The 24,506-nt window shown below is 41.1% G+C and overlaps 2 protein-coding genes and 1 long non-coding RNA gene across 8 annotated transcripts in view; 2 read left to right on the top strand and 1 right to left on the bottom strand.

Annotated features, from left to right (window-relative positions):
- The window catches only part of LOC119503973, a 35,864-nt gene extending 19,960 nt beyond the window's left edge, over positions 1-15,904 (top strand). The window contains exons 1-9 of one of the 5 annotated variants that reach the window (XM_037796058.1): positions 10,234-10,295; positions 10,859-10,896; positions 11,171-11,376; positions 13,409-13,458; positions 13,627-14,006; positions 14,124-14,238; positions 14,337-14,375; positions 14,427-14,701; positions 15,800-15,904. In XM_037796058.1, coding sequence (XP_037651986.1) covers positions 13,665-14,006; positions 14,124-14,238; positions 14,337-14,375; positions 14,427-14,701; positions 15,800-15,814 — 786 coding nt within the window. In that variant the 5' untranslated portion in view covers positions 10,234-10,295; positions 10,859-10,896; positions 11,171-11,376; positions 13,409-13,458; positions 13,627-13,664 and the 3' untranslated portion in view covers positions 15,815-15,904. Of the gene's footprint in view, positions 1-10,233; positions 10,296-10,858; positions 10,897-11,158; positions 11,377-13,408; positions 13,459-13,626; positions 14,007-14,123; positions 14,239-14,336; positions 14,376-14,426; positions 14,702-15,799 lie in introns of those variants that run through there. The other 4 variants (XM_037796055.1, XM_037796057.1, XM_037796056.1 and 1 more) reach the window with 4 other exon arrangements.
- The window catches only part of LOC119503974, a 102,954-nt gene that overhangs the window by 34,189 nt on the left and 44,259 nt on the right, over positions 1-24,506 (bottom strand). The window lies entirely within an intron of this gene.
- Positions 21,802-24,130, top strand: LOC119503994. The gene is made up of 3 exons (XR_005210458.1): positions 21,802-21,963; positions 23,700-23,876; positions 24,029-24,130. It is a non-coding gene; the product is annotated as an uncharacterized LOC119503994 (long non-coding RNA).

Here is a 24,506-nt window from a genome sequence, read left to right as displayed (position 1 = left end):
TACTAGCATGTCGGCAGGGAGGTTAAATATCGCTCCAAACTTACGCCAAATTCTGTAGAGGAAAAACTGGCATGGCCATTTTCAAAGGGGTCCCTTGACCTCTGACCTCAAGATATGTGAATGGAAATGGGTTCTATGGGTACCCATGAGTCTCCCCTTTACAGACATGCCCACTTTATGATAATCACATGCAGTTTGGGGCAGGTCATAGTCAAGTCAGCACACTGACACAATGACAGCTGTTGTTGCCTGTTGGGCTGCAGTTTGCCATGTTATGATTTGAGCATATTATTTATGCTAAATGCAGTACCTGTCAGGGTTTCTGGACAATATTTGTCATTGTTTTGTGTTGTTAATTGATTGACAATAATAGAAATATATACATACATTTGCATAAAGCAGCATATTTTGCCACTCCCATGTTGATAAGAATATTAAATACTTGACAAATCTCCCTTTAAGGTTCATTTTGAACAGATAAAAAAATGTACGATTAATTTGTGATTAATCGCGATCAACTATGGACAATCATGCGATTAATCGCGATTCAATATTTTAATCGATTGACAGCCCTAGTAATTATATAAGAGAGCACTATACAAGAAGACTACCATTCTTATAAAACACCCATATCAGAGCTGAAATCATTTACCCTTCTAACCTTTCACCAATCTTCAACTGTTCAACTCTTCAATCTTCTGCCTAAGGTTGCCTACCCCTGGACTACACAGGCTGTTTTGTTGTGATTCAGTTTGGGGCAAGTCATAGTCAAGTCAGCACACTGACACACTGACAGCTGTTGTTGCCTGTTGGGCTGCAGCATATTTTTTATGCTAAATGCAGTACCTGTGAGGGTTTCTGGACATTATTTTTCAATTTGTGTTGTTAATTGATTTCAATAATAGAAATATATACATTAATTTGCATAAAGCAGCATATTTGCCAAATATACTTGACAAATCTCCCTTTAATGTGCATTTTTAACAGTTAAAAAATGTGAGATGAATTTGTGATTAATCGCGATCAACTATGAACAATCATACAACGATTAAATATTTTAATCGATTAACAGCCCTAGTCGACCACTAAGTGAAACATGTAAAAAGCAGATTCACAGTACACAAGTTGTTTTCTAGTACTGTGTAGAGTAGTGCAGAGCTGCCACCCTGTGATTTTGAGTCTGCTGGCCCCATTTTTATCACTGAGGTCTGGGCTGCTGTGTTAGACTGCATTAGTTTTCTTCATACTTGTTTTTTTCACTGTCACATAATATGTATGTGCTGAACATCCATACATACTAAGGAGGATGGAAAGTAGAGGATGAGGAAGTGAAATATGTTATTTAAATTAATTAATTAACAAATATATTATATATTATTACTTAATTTATACTGATTTTAGTGCAATATAAATAAGCTTTGTTGTTAAGCTATTATTAGGTATATTATTGCGTTTTAAATGACAAAGATGACATTTACATGTACCACCAGAGTATTTCATTGCTGGAGTGAAATGGACCCTGAATAAACCAAGCACCACACTGAAGATTGGACCGCTAATAATGTTCAGCCACACACACAGTATGTTGTACCTGTTTCAGCCTCATTGTTGTTGTTTCTCCCAACAGAAGTGGATGTGCACAGCAGGGACAAATGCAGGAGTGCCGTGTTCATGGATGTCCAGGACATGGATGTCCAGGACATGGTTCACCATGCGCTGCCACTTGGCCTCCATCACATGTGGATCTCCATTAGGAGCGGAAGCTGCCGTCCAGTACAGGTGGTTAATAATGGCTGGCCTCCAGATCCTCACACCCCCTCTCCTTTGCTGCACCTTGCAAAGCTTTCCATAGACCTGTTTCGGAACAGAAACAAAAATGAGACAACCAACCTAAACAAAACTACCAACATGAAGATACAGTACATGTTTTTCCCAATATGCCAGATGTCAAAGAAATCTAGTCTATTTTTTTTTTGTTTAATTACGTTTTCTCAACAATGCAAGAAAGGTCATTTTTTAACATGTTCACTCTTTATTCATGCTTATTGTAATCAAAAGCATTTGGCATCATATATCACATGATTGTCTATTTTGATATCAATCATGATGTAAATTAAAACATTTTCTATGTAAGGGATAATGTACAGCGAGCGGTCGTCTGGGTTTATTTCACAACAATGACCCGCTTATTTAACAGCTACTTAATGAAGAAATCAACAATTTGACACAAAAAAGGTTGACATCAGAATTAGGGCCCATGGAAACGGTCTGTTATAAAGAAATAACAGACTGTAGAATGCTGTGATTGACCAATCAGAATACAGGGCTTTGTTGAATACTCGATTCTGATTGGTCAATCACGGTGTTCTACGGTCTGTTATTTCTTTATAGCAGACTGTTGCTATGGATAACAGACCGTTGCTATGGACCTAATTCTGATGTTGGACTCTGGCTGACTGTTTTTGTGTCAAATTATTGATTTCTTAAGTAGGTAGCCCTGTAATAATAATGTAATAAAATAGTGTCTTTATGTGTTATGAGGTAAATGCATTTTTTGTAGCTGCCCAGATATGCATCCCGTTATTTCAGCCAAGATGAATTTTAGTGGATGTATGAACTTCACACAGTCCAGCAAAATACGTGCTGATAAAAACATCTAGATCTGTAGAAATAAAGTGAGGCATTATTAGGCATCAGGTATATTTCTTTACCTGCCCAGAATTATCTTCCCTCCTTCCTCAGATCAGAGTGTTACACAGGCTATATGAGGTTCACACTGTCCAGCCAAAACAGACCCAGAATATGAGCATATAACATCCATCATTTGATCACAAAGCGTCTGAAAGGAACTTGTGTTCGGCACCTGCCGAGAGTGGCGTAATTTACAACATTTGATGAGCACTCGAAGGCAGCAGCGCAACAAGGAAGGGGGTGTCGAAAGTCGCAGTAAATATAAATGTGTCAGGTGACGGACTTTCCTTGAAGACAGCTGAGGCTTCAGTCTACTACTCAGGTTTGGTAACTATTATTTGACTTTGTTTGATGAGGATTTTTCTCACACTTTTGATTTAGTTCAGTCTTACCTAGTCTATCTCTGTTAGAACAATTTAGTAGCCTAACAAAGCCTACACTGTTAAGAATTTCCCAGTAAAATAACAGTAAAGAGCTGGAAGCAGTCTTGCCATTATTCTACTGTAAAATTAACATTATTATACTGTCGCTGAAATTTACAGCTTTGTACTGTTAATGAAAAATACAGTATAGACTGGTTTTTTGATTAATTTCACAGTATTTTACAGTTAATTTACTGTTTAAGGATACATTATATAGCTGTTTTTATCCCTTTCTTTTACATTATCTTACTGATTTGTTTCAATGCACTATTTAGGTTGTATTTTTTACATACATTTTAATAAACATTATTTTTTGCCTAGATGAATAGACTTAGCAGGTTACAGACATAGGAATAGTCACACTAAATACAATTAAAGGCACTTGTTAAGAAAAAGGCTATAATTAAGGCTATAAGGCCCAAAATGTCTGTCTATAGCTGGCTACAAGCACAGAATGCAAACCATAACAACATGTGAGTGAAGAACAGAGCTAATTCACTGATTTTCCAATCATGTACAATGTGTGAGAAAAGAAAATCTACAGCTTATCTTATTGCACTTTATTTTTTATTTTCATATGAAGTTCAACACAGCGCCAACAAAAACCTGACACAGATAACAAACCAAATTTCAGAAGAAATAGCATTTCTGAAGACATCTGTCAATCTTACTAACCTTACTTTGTGGAACAGTTACAGAGAGTTGAGCTATATCATAGAGTTCAAACAAAACTCTCAAATAATATTTTGCCTTATATCATGTAACATGTGAATATACTGAATATATTGCTGAGCTTTAAGGCATATCAGTGGTACAAATTTTAAAAAAAATTAACATTAAATAAAAAATAATTTGTCTATATACTAATGAGCACCGACACCACCAGACTTCAATTTTGTATCTGCTCTGCTGAATTACCACCCAATAACCAACGTGCACTGAAGTCTTAATGTTACTTTAAATGTTGAAGGGACTTCCATAGACTGTAAAATGTATACACCGTCGTTATGCATGAATTCACTGACAAAATACATGTGTCAGCACATTAACTTAGATATTAACTTGAATACATAGAAATTAAAATGAGCTCCTTGTGTTGTCCGATTAATATGCAATCATCTGTGAAATTCTAGCTAGCTGTTGAATCCCTCTATCATGACATGCACATATTCTGTAATGCAAACTAACTGGAAACATCACTGATAAACTTTGCACAGATTTATTAATTAAATAAAATTACTACTCTAGAGTTTAGACAGTTGATCAGCAGTAAAGTGCTGTTTTTTAAGAATACATTATAGTTCAGTTAAAAAACGGCCTATGAGCGTAATTTAACAGATTTTCTTTTGTATTAACAGTAAAGCACTGTTTTTAGCAATAACAGGTTAATACTGTTGAAATTCTGCTGTAAATTAACAGCAATTGTTTACACTGTAGCCTACATTGTTTTCAGATTTAACATTAACCCTCTTATTGTCTTCCCGTCGACCATGCAACTTTTGTCCTCCCGGGTCAAAATTGACCCGGTTTTGTTTGACTGTTTATAAAGCATAAACTATAAATTATCACCCAATTCTGTGTTACACCTTTTTAGCCAACTTCATTCCAACTCATTACCACAAGTTTTACACTTATTTTTAGAATTTATGGTCAATAAATCAAATTTTTATGAAAATATACCTATTTTTTTAATTTTAAAAAAGCAGAATTTTGACTATAGTTATTATCAGAGTAACACAATGTTGATGGATTATCACAGGCTGGTATATGTCAAAGTTTAGAAAAAAAATTTTTTTGAAACCATTTCAATTTTTTGAATGGCAGCAAATAGTGACACCTGTTGTCCTCCCGGGTCAAAATTGACCCGGTCTGGTTTGACTGTTTATAAAGCATAAACTATAAATTATCACCCAATTTTGTGTTTCACCTTTTTAGCCAACTTCATTCCAACTCATTACCACAAGTTTTACACTTTGTTTTGGAATTTATGGTCAATAAATCAAATTTTTATGAAAATATAGCTATTTTTTCAATTTAAAAAAAGCAGAAATTATGACTATAGTTATTATCAGAGTAATATAATGTTGATGGATTATCACAGGCTGGTATATGTCAAAGTTTAGTCCAAATTTTTTTTTGAAACCATTTCAATTTTTTGAATGGCAGCAAATAGTTACACCTATTGTCCTCCCGGGTCAAATTTGACCCGGTCTGGTTTGACTGTTTATGAAGCATAAACTATAAATTATCACCCAATTTTGTGTTACACCTTTTTGGCCAACTTCATTCCAACTTATTACCGCAAGTTTTACACTTTTTTGGAGTGTGTGGTTGTGTGCACGTGTGTGTGTGTGTATTCATGTGCTGGAAAACACAATAATGTGTTGGTAGATGAGTAATGTGGCTGTGTGTGTGTGTGCGCGTGTGTGAGTAAGTGTGTGTGTTGTGTGTGTATGCGCGTGCATATCTGAGGTCTTTGTGTGTGTGTGTGTGGTTGTGCGCGTGTGGTTGTTTGTGTACGTGCGTGTGTGGGTGTTCATCTGCTGGAAATGAACCCACTGTAGAGTATGGGTGAGTATTGCTGCTGCTGTGTGTGTGTGTGTGTGTGTGTGTGTGTGTGTGTGTGTGTGTGTGCGTGTGCGTAAGAGTGTGTGTGTGTGTGTGTGTGTGTGTGTACACATGCGTGTGGGTGCGTCCATGTGTTTGTGCATGTGCGTGGTTGTGTGCACGTGTGTGTGTGTATTCATGCGCTGGAAAACACAATAATGTGTTGGTAGATGAGTAATGCGACTGTGTGTGTGTGTGTGTGTGCGTGTGTGTGTGTGTGTGTGTGCGTGTGTGAGTAAGTGTGTGTGTTGTGTGTGTATGCGCGTGCATATCTGAAGTGTTTGTGTGTGTGTGTGGTTGTGTGCGTGTGGTTGTTCGTGTGTATGCGCGTGTGTGTGTGTTCATATGCTGGAAATGTACAATGCCCACTATAGAGTATGGATGACTATTGCTGCTGCTGTGTCTGCGTGTGTGTGTGTGTGTGCGCAAGTGTGTGTGTGTACACATGCGTGTGGGTGCGTCCAAGTGTGTGTGTATGTACGTGGTTGTGTGCAAGTGTGTTTGTGTATATTCATGTGCTGGAAAACACAGTAATGTGTGAGTACATGAGTAATGTGGCTGTGTGTGTGTGCGTGTGTGTGTGTGTGTGTGTGTGTGTGTGTGTGTGTGTGTGTGTGTGTGTGTGTGTGTGTGTGTGTGTGCGTGTGTGTATGCACGTGTGTATCTGAGGGGTGTGTGAGGTGTGTTTGAGGTGTGTGTATGTGTGTGGTTGTGCATCTGTGTGTTTATTTGCTGAAAAACACAATAGTGTGACACATTGCACCACCGGGTCAAAATTGACCCGGGAAGACAACAGGTGTTACAAAATTGAATAAAATACCCATAATGCAACGAAAATAGTGGTCATTAATTTTTTTTGCAAAGACCATAGAAGGGAACCACCCATGTAATTTTAGGGCAATTACGTGAAAGAAATCCATATTTATGATAAAATGAAGTTTGAAAACGGGTCAAATTTGACCCGAGGACAACAGGAGGGTTCATAAACGTGATTATAGTTTTCACATTTGAGATTATTACAAAGAAGCTGTCGTCTGTCTTTAGAGGACATGAAAGGACAAATGTTCTCCTGCTGGTTGTTACAGACTCTTTACGCTCAAATCTAAAAGAGATTCACATTTATACAACTTTGGTTTAATTTGTGAAAACATAAAAAGGAATTAGGGCATATATCCAGAAGTTTAGGCTATGATTTATAAATATGACCCAATAGTGTGTGCGTGTATTGTGTGAACAATAGGAGGAAAACATCGTCGTAGCAAATCAGCAGCTCACACGGAAGTGAGTTTTAATATATGTGACCCGCTCTATCAAAATTAGTCTTGTTTGGTCTGTTTTCGTTTTCCATCTGTTTCTGAATAAATAAACTCTCAGCTTTAATAAAATGTAAAAATCAATGTAAAATTCAAATGATAAGTATAGTTTTGAAGCTCTTGAACATAACGTTATCATAAAGTTTTTCGCGGCACTCAGTTCTTTGTTGTCAAGTTTAATTGACAGGTGACAGATTGTGGTTGACGGAGGAAGAAAGCTGGTTTGCGAAAATTAATTCAAAATGTATGGAATAAAATTGATAAAATCTACTGTACATATGATGTAATATATAGTATATATGTTTATTTCAATATAATAATAATTATATGAAGAATATATAATTAAAAATATTAAATATGGAGCCATGTGCACACAGGTACATGCACAAACTTACAAGTCCATATCCAAACAATAAAAAACATCGCCGAATTGTTAAATTCAATCCCTGTTAGATGTGCTACATCTGACGAGAGGTGGACGGATTTAATCTCGGATTATTTCACTGCACCGGGTGATGAGGAGAGAGATGAGGAGAGAGATCTAGAGACTGACAGCTGCTCCTCCGAGTCTGACTCTGACAGCCCGGCTAACCGTAGCGGTGAATCCGCGTATCATGACGGCGAAAGTGAGTTGGAGGATGGCGAGGAAATTGATTTTCCATTTATGCCTGACCCGATGGAGACACACAATGTGTCTGATTATAGTTATTTAAATGAGGACAGCGATAAAGAGTTGGCGATCGCCCGGGAGTACAGATGTGGCTGTAAATTGTACAACAGCGCCGCTTGTTACCAGCGCTTTACCCCGGAGGAGATGGTGAGAAGACGCGACCAGATAAAAGAAATGAGTAATGGTAAGTTCTTATAGTTAAACTACACTACCCTTGTTTTATTTGTTTGTTTTAAAGACTTTTAAAATCACTAGAGCAGGCTAAGAAGCATTAATAGCAGCTAATAATGAGTGTGTGAGTGTGTGTAGTCTAGCTAGGTGTCTGTGTCTCTCAGGTGTCTGTCTCCTAGAAATTATTAATATTAAAGAGGAAAAGCTGTGTAGTGTTTAATTCATTCAAAGAAGCATTCTATCTGAACATAATCCAGGCAGCTATTACCTCTTCACCACACCAGGTGTTATGAAATCAATATACAAATGTGATTTCTAGGAGACAGGGACAGGGACAGACAGGGTTGCTGTGAGAGACACAAAAGGTGAGGATATCATTTTAAATAGCAAAAGAAATAGCTTAACATATAGTAAAATGATATGTTGTATATTAATCTGATATCACATGGTGAATAGGCTATGTTAATGAATATAGGGCTGTATTGATATGATCATGATCAGGCCTCGTTCAACAATGATTCAACATGATTTAGCCAGCCTAAAATCTTTGAGATGACTTGATTTTTCACTTTATGCTTTTCACTTTATGTCATTTTGTAGATGAGAAACATCTGGATCTCCTTGAGAAGATCAGCTCCCACTTGACCCTGTGAAAGGATACAGTGAGCTCCAGGAGAAGCCAGCAGAATGAGCACAGGCACCACATTTCATAGTCTTTCTGTTATATCTATATTTCTATTATATAATATTGTACATACATAATATGTACATAATATTTGTTCATATGCTATCCATTTTCTAGTATGTTTTTTATTGTTTGGATATGGACTTGTAAGTTTGTGCATGTACCTGTGTGCACATGGCTCCATATTTAATATGTTTAATTATGTATTCTTCATATAATCATTATTATATTGAAATAAACATATATACTATATATTACATCATATGTACAGTATATATTTTTTAGATTTTATCAATTTTATTCCATACATTTTGGATTATTTTCTACATGGACTTCTAGCCCTATCTACTGTACTGCTTGTGGTCATACGCGTGCACGTCACGTCACATAATTATGAAATGTTGGGTGTCACTTTTGACCAAAACATATTGTGTTCATTTAGACTTGAGTCTTAATAAATGTGTTTTAATCAATGCAAAAAAATGGCTGAATATGAATTCTTATCTTTAATGCCCTTTTTCTCAAAAGTAATGTTTCATGACAGTCGAACTTTGAAAGAGCATATCTCATTGAATATTTGGCGTAGAAAGATAATCTTGGTATTGCCATAAAGCTGATACTTTCCTCTTTACAGTCAGCCAGATAACTCAAAATGTGTTTCGGGGTCAATGTGACTCATATTGTCATAAACAATCACTTAAAAGTTACCTTTGAAACACAACTTGTACAGCTAGTAACTCATTAATATGAAATGATGCTGTTCAGGGGGGAAAAAGTCCTTGAAGGGACTGTTTGTAACGTCTTACAGAATGAATCATTGTGGGTTGATGTCCCACGCTTTGACTGCGCTGTTCTGACTCAGACTCCAACACAAACCACACCAACGCAAAAAAAGTGGTGCATCTGCAGATGGCTTTCTGTGCATTATGGTGGAGCTAGTAAATGCACCCCTTACTTACAGATTGTTTCTACAGATCTGTTGTAGTTTCAATTGGACAAAATTCTGTAAACAAACAGGAGGGAAGTTGCAATTGTCACATGGCCCACAAATGCACAGGAAGCGATCTGCAAATGTGCAAATAGCATTCCACGTGTAGAAATAGATGCACAAATGTGTGTTTATCACTTTACATGTAAACCTTAAAATACGTATTTACAGAGTCAGTTATGCGTATTTGCAAATCGCCCTGTATTTTTGTGGATGTGACTTTACACAACACAAATACAAAAATACATGTTTGTGGATAGTGAAATATTTGCAGATCATGGTACATATTTGTGGAATGTCTTCTGTGGGTTACAACTAATAAAGTCCAATAAAAACTTCCATAGATATTGTGGTTTTACGTAGCTGACGTGTGTTGCCTCACTGTTTTGAGCGATGCTCGTTCATGCCTATTTAGAGCGAGCAAGCGCGAGCCCGACGCTGACTTTCGTTGACTTAACGGCCACAGGTGTCGCTGTTAACAAGCATTTCTGAATCTTACAAACAGTCTCTTTAAAGCTTTTTGAAATTTGATCATTTGGCCTTAAATTATGTTTTTTTTTTATTGAATGTTTAAGGTGATTATTATAATTACTTTAAAAAGTGTTTTGAAATTGTACTTTTTTTTTGTTTTATTTCCTAATCTGTCTTCAGATCAGTTTTTGTTTCTTCCTCTTTCTCTGTTTTAGACACAGAAACAGACTGCCAGCGTGCCACACTGAAAATGGCGGACGGTCCAAGCCAAAGAAAAGTAAGAAACATCTGTTGGTTAGCTATTCATTTATTTCATTTACAGTGGTGTGCGCTACAGAAAAAAATATGAATTTATTCACCCCTTAAATACTCAGTAGTCAAACAGAATCTTTAATTGTCTCATTTAAATTTTCCTACAAACCTTTTTAGTGCAATATTTAAATGCCATTTTAGATATACTGTAGATATACAGTATATATTTAGATTAGATTTAGATATACTGTATATATTTGTAGTTCCACTTTAGCTCAGTGCTTTCATGTTCCATGTCCTGCTGTTAATCCACTACATTTCGAATGGCAGTAAGTTTAAACATTATTTTTGGCAATTTTTACTGACACATAGTAGATCAAACATGGGACATTTTAACCATAGGCCAACAGCACAATGTATTTTGTTGTATTTATATTAAAGTGTATTTGACAGATTTAGATTAGTTGTTTTCTAATAATACAGTATATTGCCTAGGCCCAGATTCTGTGATAATATTAAAATATTGAGTAAAGGTTTGAGTATTTTTCCACCACTTCAACCATACACATTTTGTTTTCTTGCTGACAGACAGCAAGGCTGGAGAACGATCCAGGGAGCTGCTGCAGGTAAGAACCAGTTTTCTTTTCTGGTCAGGGAAGTTTAAATGAACAATGTCAGGATACCTGAGAAGACTGGTGTGTTAAGTAACAAGTTTGAATACTCGAAAGCAGTTTAAATGTAAAGCCATTACAAGATGCTTCCAACATCACAAATAATAGCAAAATGTGTCGAGAGAATCTCAAAAAATGCCAGAGCAAATATGGAACACAAACAGAAGGTTTTCTTTTTACGTTTCAATTTCCCTCTCTGACTGTCCATTCGTCTGAGGTTGGAAACCAGAAGACAGGCTGACAGTGGCTCCGAGGGCTTGACAAAAAGACTTCCAAACTTGCGAGATGAACTGAGGACCACGGTCTGAGACGATGTCCACAGGAATACCATGCAGACGAAAAACATGATTAGTCAAGAGATCAGCCCTCTCTTGTGCTGAAGGAAGCTTGGGAAGACCAATGAAATGAACGGCCTTGGAGAACCGATCAACAATGGTAAGTATCACTGTCTTACCATTAGAAGATGGGAGACCAGTGACAAAGTCCAAGGCGATGTGGGACCAAGGGCGACCAGGAGTGGGTAATGGGCGGAGCAACCCCACAGGCGGCCGATGAGATGTCTTTCCCGGGCACAGACAGTGCAGGCGAGGACGTATTCCTTGACGTCCTTCTCCATTGTGGCCCACCAGAAGTGTCATCTGAGAAGTGACAATGTCCTACTCATCCCTGAATGGCAAGTGAACCGGGAAACGTGTCCCCACTGCAGGACCTGGGAGCGAACCGACACAGGAACAAACATACGATTAGCAGGGCCAGTACCTGGATCCGGTTCTTCCCGTTGAGCCTCCCGAACTGCTGACTCAACCTCCCAGGTTAACCTCCCCACCACCAAGGCTGCCGGCAGAATGGTGTCTGAAACACTTGGTGACTCATCAGACGAAAACTGTCGGGACAAAGCATCAGGCTTGATGTTCTTGGAACCAGGACGGTAAGTAATGGTGAAGTTGAATCGACCAAAGAATAAAGCCCACCGAGCCTGGCGGGAATTCTGTCGTTTGGCTGACTGGATGTAGGCAGGATGATCAGTCCATACAATAAACGGGATCTCCGAACCCTCCAACCAGTGTCTCCATTCCTCCAGGGCCAACTTCACTGCCAACAACTCACGATTTCCCACATCGCAGTCGCTCTCAGCTGGAGACAGGCATCGAGAAAAGAAAGCACAGGGATGTAGCTTTTTATCGGGTCTGGAGGCATCAACCTCCACGACAAACTGAAGAGAAGAGTCAGGTTGCACCAGGATGGGTGCGGACGTAAAGCGGTCCTTTAATAAGGAAAAAGCCTGATCCGCCTCAGGAGTCCAGCGAAAAGGAACAGCAGGAGATGTGATCGTGGTCAGTGGAGCAGCAATTCTGCTGTAATCTCAGATAAACCGGCGGTAAAAGTTGGCGAATCCAAGAAAGCGTTGTAAGAGCTTCCTGGAGGACGGTTCAGGCCGGGAGACAAAAGGGCAGGGAAACAGAGGAAACACAAGGAAAGCTAGACTGCCAAAGTGATATCATGACACATTTGGACAGTTGTGAATGCAGTAATCATACTCTGGTGTGGACAAAACAACCGAACCGAGTCCGCTTGCGGGAGGCGGTCTCGGATCGTTTCCAAGCGAACCAAAATACAGGCTGCCTTTGCGGGCATTTATTGAGATGGACACAGGTAAACGACAGGTTAACATGAGTGGGAGAGGTCTTTACTCATTTATTCATTTACTCATTTATTTATTTGAAAGGGACAGTGCACAGATTCTTAGCTGTACCAGAGTTAGCTATAAGATAGTTTACATTTGTAGTCCCTGGGCAGGAAACATGGAATGGCATCTCTGTTAAGAAAACTAACACTGTAGTATAAAACACAACTACAAAACAGTAACGTTACTGACCTGGACCTCTGCAATATTCCGATGTTTGCTTGACATCTGGGCAGAAAAGAACATACAGAATATGCTAAATAAAGATCGCAAAAACAGTAACGTTTATAAAGTCATTTGAGATGAAGTGGAGGAGAAGGGATTTGTGCACACAGTAGATCAGTGCAGAGTCGAAGTGAAAAAACCTTGTCAGCATCATAGTCTGCGATTCCCTGCATAGAAGTAACTGCTCTCGACAAAAAAATAAGTTTGCTCCTTTGTACACGCCCCTCAGCAACTTTTTTGTAATTTGTTCCGCTTTGATTTGTGCACTGTGAAACCGAACCAGACTAAATAGAAAACAAACCAAAAGTATCAATTTCACTCTGATTGGGACTAGCCAAATGGACTGTGGCTTGTGAAAGCACCCTTAGTTGACAGAGGGTTTCCACACATCTTCCAGCAGTATGCCGTTGAATCCGGTGCCTCTCAGTGCCATGGACAGCCATGCCATTGCTCAGGATAGCAAACTTCCAAAGAAAGAAAAAAAGGACTGGAGCACAATGATTGACTTGCAGCCTTTAATTGTCCAAAGAAACATTTGTCATCTTTTCTATCTTTCAGTTCGGCAGGTCAGCCGTTTGATCTATTCCCATGGCGCAACAATGAAAAAGGTAAGATAAGATCATTTATCCCAAGAGAAATTGTTGTGCAGCAGTTGCAGTACAAAGTAAGAAGAGTGCAAATATATAGAATACATCTTTTCCTAACATTTCATAAAACCTTGATGCAAGTATTTTCCATATTACATCAAATTCCTCCTGTCCGGCATGTGTTTGCAGGTTCAGATTACCTGACACAGGTGTCAGACTATGTATCCATGTATAGACACAAGACTTTAGACTTAGAGAACCCACCTGGTGCCACATTGACAATAGGAGACCTGGACGACACCATTTACAGTGAGGAAGAGGACGAGGTGAATGGGTGGGGGAAATTCTACCTTCCCGAAGTAGTAAGCATGCAGGTTGTAGGTGTAGTGGAGGGGACCTCGTGCCCGAGTGACCAGCTTGTTCTGATGACCTGTGAGGACAGAAAGGTGTATGCCTACGATGGACAGATGCTGCATTTGGTGTCTTCAAGCCTGAGGCAGCAACATTACAAGGGAATAAAGTATCCAGCACTGAAGAGATATTACAAAGGGGAGGCCTTCAAACACAAGGTGAGAAGTTAAAGTTAAGCTGCTGGGAACAAACAGGTTTTTGTGATCGTTGACCCTGATGATTGATCACATGTGGGCACTGACAACGATTTTCTTTATATTGTCTTTTGTGTGTAGACCAAGGAGGACTGGGCAGAAGTGAGGAAGAAGCTGGACCAACAGCATTGTGAACTAGTGATGTCAAAAAAGTCAGAATTGCTTGAGAATCTCAAATTGCTCAATGAAAACGTAGGTGGGTATCTTTCTCTTTGCTGCAGGCTAAACGTTAAGGTCTCTTTCAGTTGTCTCTTGTGTGGAATAATTAATCATTCAGTAATTTTCCTTTTACAGAGTCGCAGGGGATCTGCATGTCTTTGGACTGTGGGAGGAAGCCGAATAACCACCACACAGAACATGCAAACTCCACAGAATGGCCCCAAGCCGGGTTCAAACCCAGAACCTTCTTGCAATGTGGAGATATCGCCAACCAAAACAGCCCCAAAAGAGGGGCACCAAAACAGCCTGGCCACAATACCGCCGCGACAGTTTCGGAAAGAATGGCCTCAGAAAAGGCAACAGAAGTCAGGGGCAGAAAAGAGAAAAAGAGGGAAATGCAGAAGGACCTTTTGCATTCCTGCAGGTACCACAAAGCAGTTACGCTCACGGCCCTCATCCCGCCACCGCAACTCCCACCTCTTCAGAGCAGGAGGGCGCAGGCCAGGGGTCTCAAACTCGCGGCCCGCGGGCCAATTGCGGCTCGCAAGACGATATTTTGTGGCCCCCACCTTGATATGAAAGTTTAATGTTAGTGCGGCCCGTGAGTTTTTTTTTTTTTTTCCACAGGCCGGATTCGAACCCAGGCCGCCGCGGTCAGGACCAAGTCTTGTTACATGGGCGCCCGCTCTACCAACTGAGCTAACCAGGCGCCCTCGGCCCACGAGTTTTATGTGAATGGCAGTTTGCCGTGGAAGGTCCCTTTGTTGCGCAAGCCCGAGCTGAACGAACCTACCAATCACAGCGGGGTATATGGCTCCCGGGGGCGGGCAATCAGCCGGGCTTGATGCAAGCAGAGAAACATTTCACAACAACTGTGGCGGCGCCCGTGTAACATCGCATAAGCTTGATTAAAGCTTGATTTATACTTCTGCGTTGAATCGACGCCGTAGCCTGACGTGCACCTCTCCAGACATGTAACTACACGTCACGGCGACGCAGACCGCAACAGCTGTGATTGGTCCAGCAATGCTGAGCGGCCAGGACCCCGGACAACCACAGAAAGTTCAACTTCTCTCTGCCTCCATCTGTTCAATGTTTGTTCACACAAATCCACTCAGATATATTTTTTCTTTTCGGCGTTGCAGTAATGTCAGTAAAAGTTCTGTGGTTCAACAGTTATTAGCTCCAACTCCGCTCAGTTTCTGTTTGTAGTACAAGAAGAAGAAGGAAACTCATAGAGACGCTGCCGCCAACTAGCGGTTTGGTGGTGTAATTGCAGAGCAACACAAACACAGCAGGCACAACTTTATTGCGGAGTGACACCAAGTGGAATGAATATATATCATGTCTTTTTCAAAGCCTGCAGTGAAGAGAAAGGTTGGTGACGAGCACAGACAATTTCAGGAAAAGTGGGAGACGCAATAGAGGCCATGTTCAGAAGAACCCATTCAAGTTAAAGAACTGTTAATAATGACGTTTGAGAAGATTGTTTTTTTTTAACAAAGCTTTTTTTGTGGAATACCTGATGCGGCCCAGCCTCACCCAGACTCTGCCTCCAGCGGCCCCCAGGTAAATTGAGTTTGAGACCACTGGCGCAGGCGGTCAAGCACTGAGTCAAGCACTGGGTATAGTAGTGGGTCACAATAGAATAGAATAGAAAGCTTTATTGTCATTGGACATGATACAACTAAATTTGGAGGCTTCTCCAGCTCAGTGCAGTTAAAGGGACTGTTTGTTAGAATCAGAAATGCTTGTTAATAGCTACATGCTAACGGGTTAGCTACATACTACCGCTATGAGACGGTGTGTAAACACAGCGAACATCAGGGTGGAAAATAGAAGATGTGAAACAGTAGTCAGTTCATTATTTCTGGTAAAAGACACCTGATAAACGTAGTAAAGTAATCAGAGTAATGGTTATTAGTAACATCGCAACATCTCTAGACTCCGCCCATCCCTGTCCCACTCCAGCACTGAAATCCTGGTCCATGCATTTGTTACATCCCGGATCGACTACTGCATCACTGTCCTCTCTGGACTTCCCATCAAACTACTCAACAGACTTCAAATCATTCAGAACTCTGCCGCCCGGATCATCACCCGCACCAAATCCTCCGACCACATCACCCCCATCCTCATCCAGCTGCACTGGCTCCCTGTTAAATCCCGGATCGATTACAATAACCTTCTACAAAGCCCTCCATAACCTCGCCCCCACCTACCTCACAGACCTCCTCCAGGAGTACATTCCCTCCCGTTCCCTCCGCTCATCATCAGCCAGACTTCTGACTACCCCCACCTCACGCCTCAGCACCATGGGAGCCAGGGCATTCAGCTGCTCTGCTCCCAGGTTATGGAACTCACTCCCCCCACACATCCGGCAGTCTGACAATATCACATCATTCAAATCCCTCCTGAAAACCCACCTGTTTAAACTGTCCTACTCTCTCTAGAACTCATCATCACCCATCCTATGTGTCTGTACAAATATGTTTCTGTCATGTCCTGTTGTTTTTAGATTATTTTATCTGTCAATGTTTTATCTGATTTTTGTAAGGTGTCCTTGGGTGTCCAGAAAGGCGCCACTAAATAAAATGTATTATTATTATTATTATTAGTAGTAGTAGGAGCTGTCACTGTGTTGTCGTGACTACAGACCACCGGAGCTTAGCTCACCGGAGCTGAAAGACTTTCTCCTGTACCATGTCAACATAACTGCAGGTGGGATGATTAAAAATGCTGTGAATAATTAATATTGTCATCTGTCAACTCAAATAAAGTTTGACTGTGAAACAGAAACGTGTTGTGTTGCTTACAGTCACTATTTACTACCTGTAGCCTACTCTTCTACATGCATGACATCAAATATATATAATATATAAATATCACCTGTTTAAACAGTGTAATTACATAAAGCCTTTGTGAAAGAACATGTTATATTTAGATGATGGGAGTACATGAAGCCTTTTCTGCTGGTTCTTGCAGACTAACAGTAGGAGCTTCTTTGGTCATAGCTAGGTTGTGGAGGACTGAGTGACGCTGTGTGGCGGGGTCAGCTAGCTGAAGGTTCTGCTCTGGTTCCACCAGGAAACCCTTACATGGCTTGCAATTCTCTAATGATGTCAGAAGAGAAGGAAAAGCGGCTCAGTGATTTCCTACACCCATTTCCGGACAAACGGAGCAGGAGAAAAAGAGAGAGGATGGTCTTTTATGATACTATGGTGACCTGTAGACACACTGGGGACAGATATTGATGTTTAAAAGACATGGAAAAGTGCATTTTGCATAATAGGTGACCTTTAAGTCAACGAAAGTCAGCGTCGGGCTTGCGCTTGCTCGCTCTAAATAGACATGAACGAGCATCGCTCAAAACAGTGAGGCGACACACGTCAGCTAAAACCACAATATCACTCTATATTTCACCTGCTTGGGGCAGTAACTTTAGCTGGTGTAGGGACCTCACGAGACAAAGAGCCTTGGCCTACATGGGAAACCAGAGACCTGATCACAGCAGGGGACCTAACTGCCCAGCTCTTGAAACTTCGCATCTACATGCGAAATTTCATTTTGAACCCAAACAAGGGCTCCCATTGGATGAGGCTAACAGGAAATGTGGGGTCTTTCCGGTGAAACGGCCACTATCTCACAGGAGATAAAAGCACGCTCACCTGAATCTCATCCCCTTTCCACTGCGACTCACGTTGCTACAGGAGGTACCCAACGCTGCGGCGTTCACCTTAAGACTCGAGCCACAATTTCCTGACCTCGCTGGACGAGTTTAAGAAATTGTTGTGTCCATCAGACTTTGAAATCATCATACCTGCAGAAGAGAACCAGCCCCCGTCTTCAGAAGGAAGACGACGAGGACAACCGTTCTTCATCAAAGGAAACGAGCGCACCGCCTTTTCCTTCATTTCTGGCTGCTTCCCCCTCCGCTGCCACACGGAGGTCCAGCCTGCCGTTCATCAGCTGACGAGCATCATAACGGCCCGTTATTGTCCGAGCCAGCGCGACGCCGCCAGACCAATTAACGACGATATACTCCACTATCGCTCCGAAGAAGCGATTCAAGTAAGAGGCTTGTGTCTGGGCAGAGACTAGTGAAATTGTATATTCCAATAAGTTAATAACTATTGTTGATTTATACTGAACGTACGGACCGCCGAGTCCGTCGGTTTGTTTTGTTTATTTTACTTGCTTTGCTTTGCTTTGCTTGTTTATTTTGCTTTGTTTACTATTGCTGACTGTCTGATTACTGTGTGCTCCTTGTGTTAGCTTCTCCCATTATTATTAAAAGACCAGTGCACGGCTGACAAACGTGAGTTTGCCTGCCGAGCATCTGAGTAATAATAACCCAGCTAGTACATCTCTCGCGCGGTAGTTAGGATTCCTGCTGCTGCGGTGTTTACTGTTTTGACTGTGATACTGTTTTAAGGCGCTCCCCGCCTTTCTTTCCCTCCACTTCTACACACTCTTTCTCTTTCTCTTTCATCGACCGCGTGGGACTTAAACCTCCCGTTCGTATGCAGTCGGTGACTTCCGTGGCGCCTCCGCCACCAGAGCAAACCCCACTCCTACACACTCTTTCTCTTTCTCTTTCATCGACCGCGTGGGACTTAAACCTCCCGTTCGTACGCAGTCGGTGATTTCCGTGGCGCCTCCGCCACCAGAGTAACTCCTCCCTCGTGACGTAACCACTTATGTGGTGACGCAGCCTCGGGGTTTCCCTAACTCCTCCCTCACGTGACGTAACCACTTACGTGGTGGCACCACCTTGAGCTTTCCCTTGCTCCTCCCACACACGTAGATACGCCTCCTCACGTTCCCACCTTACTGATCACGCAGGATTTTCACATCCCGTTTGGGCGTGATCTGTAACGTTCGAGCAAACCCCCCCCCATTACGTGACGTAACCACTTACGTGGTGACGTCCACTTAGGGCGTCCTTTGCTCCTCCCACACCACACACACACATAGACACTCCTCCTTCACACCTAAACACATACACATTTGCATTCACACACACATCTCTCTCTCTTACACACACATCTCTCTCCCGCACACACATTTTCTTTTGCTTTTGTGTTTTGTTTAATTCTAGTTTAGTGCTTAGAGCTGCATTGTAGAACATCCATTTGTTTATTAAAAGTGTTGTTAATTAGTAATTACTGCTGTAATAACTATTGATTTAGATTAATGTTGTTAGAGTGTTTATTGTTGATTGAGATCACTATATTTAAATAAATGGTCTTATTTTAAATAGCAGTTGTCTGTGTTTGTTGTGCATTCATATTGTAATAACGGCTGGTTATGAGAGTTAGTGCTCGGATTCACCCTTCACCGTTCATATCCTAAATGTAAAGTAGTGTTTAAATACTGGCATTTGGAGTGAACAATCCCCTTATGAGACTGGATTAACGTTTTGGTTATTGGTCCCTGATTCCAGGGTGGTGCCCCGTTCATTATTAATGTTTATTGATAATTCTTACTAATAATAATAATTCTATGGATATTATTTATTAATTAGCTAATAACCAAACCTGTCCCATTTGTAAATCCCTTACACTGACCAGACGAAGGTCTCTCCATGAATCACTGCTGATCCTAGTGTTGGCTTTTCCTGCTTCAGCCTCCCGACTGCAGCCGGAGGGAACGGGAGACCCGTCACTTCACAAGACACGGAAAACCTTTGTTGGTCTGGAGGAGCTGCAGCATTTATTTCTGTACAAACGTCCACTAGATTTTCTCAGAGCTACTAACTCTTCTGCAGTATGTAGTGTGCGCGCATGCACGTGAGGTGGAGCGAGCTGAGTGAAGGCAGGCAGGCAAGCAGGCAGAGGAGCAGAGGAGCAGAGTACAGCAGAGATTCAGGCCCGGGAGACCAAAGCTACGGACTCCTCCGCGTACTACGACCACGGCCAACACTGTTTTGCAAGACGGGCTTCACTAGATATAACTTTGCATTTTTGGTGCTTACCTTTATAAATAGATAAATAAAAACAACAGACAGCTACAATACACATTCATTCCTCCAATTTTACACATAACATTCACAACATTCACAATACCCATTCGTTCCCCACATAATACACATGTGTTTGGAGTGCTTCTCCGGATCAGTGCAATTAAGAAAAACTGTGTCTAAATAGTGTAGCTTTTTCACTAATAAAAAAACTATTCTTGCACAAGTATGAGGTATTTACTGTTTGACAGAGTTTAGAGTTCTTATGGCTTAGGGAAAGAAACTGTTTGTGAGTCTGGTGGTGCAAGATCTGATGGACCTGTAGCGCCTGCCAGAGGGCAACAGGTTAAATAGGTGATGTGATGAGTGGGAGGAGTACTTGATAATGTTTTTGGCCCTGTTTAGGCAGCGGGAACTGGAAATGTCCTCCAGGGAGGGCAGAGGGCAGCCAACAATCTTTTGGGCTGAGTTTATGACCCTCTGGAGAGCTCTCTTGTCCGCAGTTGAGCACCCAGCGTACCACACTGTGATGCCATACGCCAGTATGCTCTCGATGGCAGAGCGATAGAAGGCCACCAGCAACTTCTGTCCCAGTTTGTTTTTCCTGAGTAGCCTCAGGAAGTGTAGACGCTGCTGTACCTTACCTTTTTTTTTACTGTGTTGAGAGCCAGGTTATTGTTTGCACACCATGCCGTCAGTCGCTGGACCTCGTCTCTGTAGGCCGTCTCGTCTCCTTTCAAGATGAGCCCGACCACGGTGGTGTCGTCTGCAAATTTGATGACAGTGTTTGAGGGGTGGGATGAGTGCAGTCATGGGTGTAAAGTGCATAGAGTAACGGGCTCAGCACACAGCCTTGAGGAGAGCCGGTGCTGAGTAGAGGGAAGAGGATCAGTGGCGGCCAAGTTTCACTGTCTGCGGTCGGTTGGTGAGAAAGTCCTTAATCAAGGCACAGGTGGATGAGGGGAGGTGTAGGCCCAGCAGTTTCCTGACCAGTATGTCCGGGATGATGGTGTTAAATGCTGAGCTGTAGTCTATGAAGAGCATTCTTACATAGCTGCCTGTGTGTTCGAGGTGGCTCAGCGCAGTGTGGAGGGCTATGGAAATGGCATCTTCTGTGGACCGGTTTGTTCTGTATGCAAACTGGTTGATGGAGGGAGGGAGGCTGGCTTTGATGGGTTGTGAAACCAGCCTCTCAAAACACTTCATGACTACTGATGTGAGTGCGATCGCCCTGTAGTCAGTTTATGGCTGTTTTTTCGGGAACCGGGATGATGGTGGCAGACTTTAGGCAGGGTGGGATGGTGGTTTGGCTTAGGGAAAGGTTTTCTCAAACAATGTATTAGTTCTTGGTGTAAACAGCTTTTAATTCCAGGGGTTTAGTGCTCTTCATGTGTATCCACCGGCACTCCTTATACAGGTACTTTAAAAGACTTCCTGCTGCCAGAACTATTACATTCCAATAAAACAATAGATGCATTCAATAGATGTAATGTATGTATGTCAAGTTTTATTCATATGTTATTGTAACTGTCATGACAATTCCATCACATCAAGGAGTGTCTGTTTGAATCAGGGGGTAGGGCTTAATTTCCTTCTTTCTGTGTCATTTACTCGACTGACAATGGTAAGTATCTGCTTTTAAGTGCTTCTCTTTGCCATTATTTTATATCTTTATGATTAAATTCTACATTGCTAATTGAATGTGTTGTCAGTGTAATTGTTGTAATGTGCTGTGCATTCTTTCTGATTGCATCAGGCTCCTAAAGGAAACAGGAAGAGACAGATAGAAGAGACGAAAAGGTAAGTGAGCTGATTTACTGAAACACAAGTTTTTATTGCTGCATCCTGCTTCTTAATTCAAACATTTAATTTTGTACACAATCTGTCAGAAGGAATGCTTACCTGCTTATCCAAGAAATGGTGAAACTGAGTAAAGCACACCCTACAACGCTTTTGGATGAGGTACGTCTGATGAGGACTGTAATGAACTTTTGAAATGTTCTGTTTTTGGACATAATACCCTGTCACAGTGTATGTTGTACACACAATGCTTCTCAGTTAAACACAAACACAGAAAGTGATATTTAAGGGATAATGTACAGCGAGCCGGTCATTGTTGTGAAATAAACCCTGACAGGGTGATCACGGAGGGGTCTTGCATCGCCCTGAAGGGGTTTATTTCGCAACAATGACCGGCTCGCTGTACATTATTCTGCTTATTACATGGCTACTTAGTTAAAGGGATAGTTCAGGTGTTTTTTGAAGTGGGGTTGTATGAGGTACTTATCCGTAGTCAGTGTATTACTTACAGTAGATGATGGTTGGCACGCCCCCAGCTTGGAGAAACAGACCGGAGCACCGTCACTGGAGCAAAGCAATGCAGTGCTGTGGACGGGGACAGCAAAAAAACATATTTTAGCCACCTAAAAGAAAGGCTCACCTAAAACAATTGATATCCGTTTAAGTGTACGCTATATTTCGGATATTTTCACTACTTTATCTTGCCGTCAGACAGTCTTTCTCCTTTCCGACGGGAGAACTGAACTGGAAGTGAAACTTATTTATTCTCTCTCCAAAGTCAGCAGGCTCAGATGATAAAACCGTATAGATACTTTTCACTTTCAGTTCATTTCGCCGTCAGAAAATATTCTAAATATAGCGTACACTTAAACGGATATTCATTTTTTTAGATTAGCCTTTCCTCTAGGTGGCTAAAATTTTATTTGACATCCCCGTCTACAGCACTGTATTGCTTTGCTCCTGTGTTGGTAGTCCTGTCTGTTTCTCCAAACTGGGGGCATGCCAACCGTCATCTACTGTAGGTAATACACCTACTATGGATAAGTACCTCATACAACCCCACTTCAAAACACCTCAACTATCCCTTTAAGAAATTAATAATTTGACACAAAAATGGTCACTGGACACAACCTCTTATACATCCATGGACTGTGGTCTGTTGGACGTAGATTCTGGGGGTCCTTGACATAAAAAAGATTGAGATTGCTCTCAAAATCTGTGTGATTGATTTTTCTAACTTCTATTTCTATACATCGCTCACTTTATGCTCCTCTGGGAAGCAGTCGGGCAAAAAAGTTTAATAAGTAAGTAAGTTCAAGTTCAAGACCTTTACTTACTTATTACCTTATTTACTTACTTATTTACTTATTAAATTAAAATAATAGTATGCATATTTATATTTTTATTGTTCAACACATGCCACTTAGGTAGAGACATTAAAATTATGACAATGGAATAGAAAAGATTTGGTTTTACGGAACTTTGTAAGCAGATGTTTTACCGGCGTGCGATAGACGCTTTCAGTCCAAAATGGCAGCAGTGTAGCTCTGCTGCTGGGCGCTGACATTGCAATGGAGCGAACAATTGACTTTCACGTCTTAGCAATATACGTTCTTTGGCAGCGGTCTGCTATAAAGAAATAATAACAGACCGTAGAACGCCGTGATTGACCAATCACAATCAAGTATTCAACAAAGCCGTGTAATAACTTTCTTGAATGTGTTTTGACTTTACAGATTCTTCACAGCATATTCTTTTTGGGAAAGTTAGACGATCCAGAATTTTCCCCAGAAAGTATTGTGAGTAATGATGATGATATCAGCGAAATGTTGAAGGACCACTACCCTCAGCCTTTTGCCCTCTATTCCTCTCAAGTACCCAAGCGGAGTCCATTCTCATGTGTGCTGGACGTGGTAAGATTATAGTTTGTCAAATATAATTCACTTCTTCTTTGTAAAGTTGTATAGAATTGCTACTTCACCTAAACATCCTCAAATATTACAGTTTATGATTATTGTACATCAATGGCGTTGATAATATTGATAATATTTGTGGTTTCTTACAGATTGTCCACCTGTATGGACGAAAGAATGACAAAAAGGAAATAATAAAAAGGCTGCAAGACTTCATCAGTCAACTTGGGTATAATAAATCAATGGCTCTGGTCTCCTCCACCATCTGTGTCTCTCAAAGCAACATCCCAAAACAAACAATCCCAAAAAACTACTACGGAGTCTCCATGTCCACTTCAGGCCCTTATCCCAGGAGAATCATGATTGCCGCGTCCTGCCTTAGCAACTGGGACAGTAATGTGGCTGATGCAGTGATGACCTACTATCCAAAGAAGACCAAGAAGACGGATTTTGATGGAACCATCAAACTTCCACAGCATGTCAGGTGCCAGGCGTTTAGCATCCGTCTAGCAAAAGAAATGCCTCCTTGCAGATCCTGTGGGAATTTGTTTGGTTTGGAAACAAGTGAAATTAAGCAGTCAGACTACGGCAACTGTGCCGAGGCCGAAAGTTTGATTAACTTGCTTGAAG

This window comes from Sebastes umbrosus, chromosome 15 (assembly GCF_015220745.1).
Source record: "Sebastes umbrosus isolate fSebUmb1 chromosome 15, fSebUmb1.pri, whole genome shotgun sequence".
Taxonomy (NCBI): domain Eukaryota; kingdom Metazoa; phylum Chordata; class Actinopteri; order Perciformes; family Sebastidae; genus Sebastes; species Sebastes umbrosus.
Note: the sequence above shows the minus strand (reverse complement) of the source record. Positions and strands in the feature narration are given on the sequence as shown.